Source organism: Gastrolobium bilobum, unplaced genomic scaffold (assembly GCF_033153095.1).
Source record: "Gastrolobium bilobum isolate Gb01-03AN ecotype WA unplaced genomic scaffold, APGP_CSIRO_Gbil_v1 utg35897, whole genome shotgun sequence".
NCBI classification, from domain to species: Eukaryota; Viridiplantae; Streptophyta; class Magnoliopsida; order Fabales; family Fabaceae; genus Gastrolobium; species Gastrolobium bilobum.
In genome coordinates, this window is record NW_026895456.1 from 67809 (window position 1) to 74418 (window position 6610).

The 6610-nt window shown below is 36.1% G+C and overlaps 1 protein-coding gene across 1 annotated transcript; it reads right to left on the reverse strand.

The window, feature by feature from the left end:
- Positions 1-295: 295 nt before the first annotated feature.
- LOC133312783 (very-long-chain 3-oxoacyl-CoA reductase 1-like) lies at positions 296-2822 on the reverse strand. The gene is made up of 3 exons (XM_061514051.1): positions 1907-2822; positions 1703-1772; positions 296-803 (listed from the first exon to the last, which is right to left on the reverse strand). Exons 1-3 carry the CDS (start codon positions 2542-2544, stop codon positions 549-551), a joined length of 963 nt encoding a protein of 320 aa, XP_061370035.1. The 5' UTR covers positions 2545-2822; the 3' UTR covers positions 296-548.
- Positions 2823-6610: the final 3788 nt, after the last annotated feature.

A 6610-nucleotide genomic window follows, 5' to 3' on the forward strand; every position in this document is an offset into this window, starting at 1 on the left:
TTTGGCTTTTAGTACGGAATAGATAGATACATAGATAGATACAGTATGGTTTTTTTAGTTTACGCCATAATTCACAATGTGATTAATAATATCTTCAGTTTAATTTCCTGCTAAAAAAAATCTTCGGTGTTGGCTTCAAACCACAAAGGCCTCCTAATGCTACGGATTAGGGGTGCTAAACGAACCAGGATTCTTTCAGAGTGTTAACAGGCCGAACCAAGTCGAGCTTTAATCTTAAAAGGCTAAATATGACGAAGCCTGTTACTTGTTATAAATATAATTAAACCAACCAGATTCCAAGTATCCTTAGACTAGAAAAAGGAAGGAATAACACACCTGAGAAAAGAGAGTTAAGGGATTATACCAATTCATGAGTTCAAACATCCTAGAACAGAGAACAGAAACAACACCCAAAGATGGGAGAGGAAAAAGAATAGGCCACACAATTGAAACTCATAAAGACTAGCAAAAGTAGTATGAAATTCAGAAACATAGCAGGTACTTGGAATCTTAATCTAGTAATGTATCAGTAACATCTATGGCTCCTTTTATTCTTTCTTCCTTGAATCTTTGAGTTGACCCCTCTTTCGAATACCCAAGCAAAACCTCAGACGCCAAGCATCAACAATAGACTCAGGCAATGAGCGTGCAATGGCCCAAAGAATGGTATGGGGCCAGTATGGTGTGCAACGAGGCTCATAGCCTATCCATCTCACACCTGCTTTTGCATACCCATCTGTTGATGGAACAAAGAATGAAGATCTCTTGATTGATGCCATCTTCGTTGCCACATATAGTGGAACCTGCATACACAAAAATTTCCATCAGAAATTTGGAGAAAAAAAATTACACACAGAAATAAAAACACGGGCTAGAATTCTCATCCATGAAGCACCGATTCCGACAAGGCGTTTTTGATACGTTTCCAATATGTTCTCGACATGGGATGTCGGTACGATACAATATGTTTCCGATACGCGTATCCGATTTAAGGAGTATCGGTGCTTCGTAGATTCTCATCATCAACAAGTTGTAAACAAAGATCAATATATTAAACAGAATTATAGCATATCAAGTCCTCAACTTTCACCAAATTTTATAGCCATAGTTGCTTCAACTCAAAAGAGGTAAAAAGTAAAGGGGATTCTTTTCCGTTTATTTTGTCCATTGCTTATACAAGAAAAAAAAAATTATACACTAAAAATGAGATTAGCTTCGACACTCCCTCTAAAAACAGAATACAGCACTACCTTTTTGAGGTTACATATTAAGTCATAAAAGTGTAAGTAAGTACCCTTTTTTAATAGAGTAGCGAAATGGTCCCTCCTCTAAAGATTTGTGCTTTTCCAAATACAGATTATGTATGCACATAAGTATTCATATATATGACAATGACTTAGTTCAAAAAAGAAAAGATATGCTAAAGTATATAATAATGAGAAAGATACCGCCATCAAAGCTTGTACTTTTATATCATTATCATAAAATTTCAATTGACTTCAGCTGGATTTCCATCTTCCTCTAACGGGTAATTAATTAGCTCTAATACAGAACAGTAGCTAATTGGCTGAAACTTGAATATGGAGGATTTTTTTTTTTTTTAACACATAAAAAAAAATACTTTTTACCCCCAAAACAAAACAAAGTGCTAAATAAGCAAGAAGTCTGTAACATGAATGATTCAAAACAATTAGCACAATACCTGACACTGCACGTCAATCCCACTCTTCTTGTATTCAACATAAAGACATCTGGAGAATTGATCGATGTACCTGAAGCCATGAACATAGAACATCATTTCAGCATAGAAAAGAACACACCACACGTGTTACACATACATGGGAGCCAACTCCAAAAAGAACAAATCTCGGTGAATACAAGTAGAATTCAAGAACAACAAACTCACGCTTTGGTTGCGGCATAAACAGCATAAAGAGGATCAGAAGGAATCACAATAGCGGCACCAGAACCAATGTTAACAATTGCTCCCTTCTTTCTCTTAAGCATCCCAGGAAGAACAGCTTGAGTAACCTTAGTAGTTCCCTCGATATTCACCTTAATCAGATTCTTGAGAAGCTCCTCGTCCACTTCATGGAAGAACCTCGCGTAAGGGTACGAGATTCCAACGTTGTTAATCAGCACCCCAACATCCAACCCCTCGATTGCTTCGCGAATCCTCGACACACCCTCGTTGAGGTCGCCGGCGAAATCAACGACAACGGTCTTAACCTCGGTTTTTCCGAACTTGGCACGAATCGAATCCGACACGTCCCTTAATTTGTCGGGGTTCCGACCCACCAAGACCAGATTCAAACCCTTGCGAGAAAGCTCAAAGGCGAAGGATTTTCCAATGCCATCAGTGGGTCCAGTAACGATAGCCCAAGATCCGTACTTTTTGAGGTTTTTGGGAGCCCTGAGGAAATTGACGTATACCCATCTGAGGAAAAGGAAAGCGAATCTCAGAATCGTGAAGAGACCGAGAACGAAGAGCACGATGAACCAAAAAGGTTGAGTTTTGAGCTTATTGATTATACAGCATTCCATGTTGGAGATGGAAGAAGAGTTGGGTCAAATTGAGTATAGTTATAAAGACTAAAGACAAAGAAAGAAGTTTATGAAGAAAAAGAGAGAAGAGCATTGAATTTATGGAGAGAGAGAGAGAGAGGAGTGTGGGTAAAGTAGATGAGCGGAAAACTAACAGAATTAAGTAGGGAAGGTATGGGCATGACGGCATTGAATAAAGGAGGAGCAGATTGCAGACAATAAAATGGGTAGAAGCTGTGGGTTAGGCATAGCCACTGGTAATTTGGGTCTAGCCCGTATTCACCTTATCGTTGAAGCTGTGGGTTACCATTGTATTTTCGGTACAAATAGGAATATAGAAAAAAATAACTATGAAAATAAAAGTAGTGTAAATATATATATATATATATATATATTTTTTTCATATTTGATAAAAAAATATATCGAGTTCTTAAGGTAGTGTTTGGTTCGGGAAAAAAAAAATTTACTAGGGAAATGTAATTGATAGAGAAATGGTTGGAAAGTGAGTTTGGTAGGAAAATGTAAAAAAAGTTGTTTGGTTGATCCAAATATTACCGGGGAAATTTATTTAAATATGCAAAATCTATGTTCGGGAGAAACTTTGCACATGTTTTTTCACTTCCCCAATTATCTCAAAATACCACATCTCAAGTGGTATTCTGTAACAGTGAATTTCATCCAAAAATCAACACAAAAGTCATTTTCCCATCTATCCTATTTGTCAGGTATTTCTTGAAAAAACTTGAACCAAACGTGGTATTTTTCAATATCCACTTACACTTTCCCATCAATCCCAAAATAAATCTTCAACCAAACACTATCTAATATATTTGTAGTACTGAAAATATTTTTGTGAGTTAGAAAACTTGTTTTTGTTTGGTTTAGTTGAGGTTTATGTCGATTAACAAATGTTAGGAGATAATTTTATTTTTTATAAATATATAAAAATAAATATTTGTGAGGTTGATATATATTTTTTTCTCTCATTTTTCACTTCATATAACTGTACACGAGTTTTGTACAGTTTTGTGTATACAGAAAATAATATCTTTAACAATACGAGAAATATTAATATCTTGAATGTACGGTGTGCAACTGTAAACTGTGAAAGTGTGTTGTCTGTTTTACCAAATTAGATTAATGTCGTTTGGTGAACAGTATGATAAACAATTAATAAAATGATATTATGTTACTAGAAAAATATTTGTCATTTTAAAAGTCATAGAGATATATTATTTTAAATGAGAAAAATTAATATTTTTTAATTAAAATTTAGATTAAAAAATCACTCACTTTCTCCATTCATAATTTTTATTATTTGTGTCTTTTTCTCATTTAAAATGATACAACTCTATATTCTTTAAAAGAACAAATATCAAACCCATACATTATTTACTATTAGATGAAATCTTACCTTAGATTCACTAAAAAATGATTTTGAGTTATTTAATAATTTTAATAAAAATAATTATTTAATGAAAATAATATAAAAAAATTATTGCTGACATTTGGTATACCTAAAATGAGTAAGTGCTCGTTATCATTCAAAATAGAAAGTAATTTATTTTTATTTTATTTTTGATTTTCCAGGGTATCATCCAGTCGGCCGCTGAAGATTAATTCTTTCACGATCAGGAATTGAATATTTAGCATGCTTAAGGAACCCAACTATCTATTAATTGTGTTGCATTTTTTTGGTAGTTTATTTCTTTTAACTAGATTGGAATATTTAAAATTATTAAATAGGAACATTTAAAATTATTCAAAAATATGTATGAAAAATTAAAAAAGTTAAGAATGAGGCTTTTTGACCCTTTTGCCCCTAATTAAATAATTAATAACCAATTTGCCCCTCCCCCAGAACTATCCACCATCCTGCCCCCATTTAGTCGATTAAGTTGCACTTTTAATCGACTAAATGGGCTAAACTCAGAAATCATGAAACGCGAATTTTAGTCGACTAAAAACTCACCTTAATCGACTATATTGTTTGCACTTTTAGTCGACTAAGCACATTATTTAGTCGACTAAAGATTGCGGAAAACCCTATATCCAGACCTCTCTTGGTCTCATTTTCATTATATTCGAATGTAAAACTCCTCCCTTGGTCTCTTTCTCTTGTTTGTCAGCTGTGAACCTTCCAATCACCCTTCCATTTCATTACACCACCTCTAAGGCATAGTAATTGTGAAATCATTGTCATTTTCCTTTATTTCTCAATTTTTTCCCCCAAATCTGAACCCAAAACCCTAAAATCCGATTCCTACCCCCAAAATTCGTGTGAAAGATGAGCTCAAGTCCAAACATGTATGTTACCATGATTTACTATGATGGAAAGCATTATGAAGGCCCCAACGGTGTTCAATTTGAAGGAAAAACGAAAATGTTGAAAATCAAACGGGGCACTACGTACAATGAGCTAAAGGGGAGGATTCACCAAAAATTGGGGCTACACGGCAGCCATGGCGTTCAACGGATGATCGCCAGGATAGAGTCTACAGTTGGTAAGGATGCTATATTCTACATTGGTAATGATATATGTGACGATGAAGATGTGGACTGTGTCATAGATGCAATTGTGGACCGAAATTTTCAAAACTTTATTGAGATATATGTTGAAATAGACTGTGGTCAATCTTCATCTGCACCTGTGCATGGAAGAAGTCAAAGTCAAGAAGACAGAGTGGTTGGTTTATCTGCACCTGCACCTGTCTTAAGTCAAATACCACTGAGGGAAGTAGACGAGGATGAGGATGAGCATGACGGGGATATGGACAGTGAAGACGATGGTGAACCCGAGAGTGTTATTCCGCTGGGTGACACCTCAGATACGGACGTAGAGGAGAATTTTGACGCTGATACTAGTTCAGGAAACTTGAGTTCCCAGGTTATGCCACCGCTCCGTGTTGACCCTGTTAGCAGTGGTAAGATTGTAAATTAAAGTTTTAATTTTGCATATATATATATATTTGTGTTTTCTTTCATACTGACGAATAAGTTTAAATTTGGACGTAGGTTCTGAGATTGAGCCATTTTGGAACGACAGCCCACACTATTCGTTCATTAATTGGGCTCACCCTAATGATGAGACGGAGATACTGTATGGCGACGATGACATCCACGGTGGCTGGCATTTAGGGGATCAATTATATTTGTACCAAGAGTTTCGAACTAAATTTGAAATGCAACATGCAGTCAAATTATATTGTATGAAGTCTCATCGTACTGCTGTGGTGACAAAAAGTGATGACCATAGATTTGTGATGAAGTGTCGACACCATAATGATGGTTGTCCCTGGTACGTGCGGGCTATGTTGCCCAAGAATGGAAATAGTTGGGTTGTTAGTAAGTGGGGTAAAAAACACACTTGCCTAAACCAAGGCCTTACTCGGGACCATAGACAGCTGGATTCTGATGTAATCTGTGCAGCCATTATAAGTATGTATTACAGAATTTTTGTTTATGGTTTAATTTTTTCGGTATATTTATTGATTGTGTTGACTTCGAATTTTTTATAGGTATGTTAAAAGAAGATCCATCCACGAAACCAGTTCTTATTCAGGAGATGGTACAAAGTTTGTATGGATACAACATATCTTATAGGAAGGCTAAAATGAAGGCAATTGTGAAGTTGTTTGGGGACTGGGAAAAATCATATGCCATCTTACCTGGTTGGCTGACCTACATGACACAGATAAATCCTGGTTCTGTGTTCAAGATTGATACGGACCAGTGTTGTGACGAACGACGTGTCTACACCGATAAGGCTGTCTTTCGCAGGGAATTTTGGACTTTTCACCAGTGCATTGAGGCTTTCAAATATTGTAAACCCATAATCCAAATTGATGGCACGCACCTGTACGGGAAATACAAAGGTACCCTCTTGATTTCTACGTCACAGGATGGTGATGGATTCATTCTGCCTATTGCGTTTGCCATTGTTCCACCGGGTGAGAGATTGGATGATTGGTTGTGGTTTCTTAGCCAGATGCGTTTCCATGTCACACGTAGGCATGGTATATGTCTAATATCTGATCGTCACCCCAGCATCATCAGGGCTGTGAAG

What these genes read in the sequence shown, in the direction of transcription:
- LOC133312783 (XM_061514051.1), bottom strand. Translation starts at nt 2,544, where the DNA reads ATGGAATGCTGTATAATCAATAAGCTCAAAACTCAACCTTTTTGGTTC. An exon ending in GTTTATGCCGCAACCAAAGC is followed by an intron (nt 1,773 to 1,906) that starts GTGAGTTTGTTG and finishes TCATGGCTTCAG; the next exon opens with GTACATCGATCAATTCTCCA. An exon ending in GGATTGACGTGCAGTGTCAG is followed by an intron (nt 804 to 1,702) that starts GTATTGTGCTAA and finishes TTGTGTATGCAG; the next exon opens with GTTCCACTATATGTGGCAAC.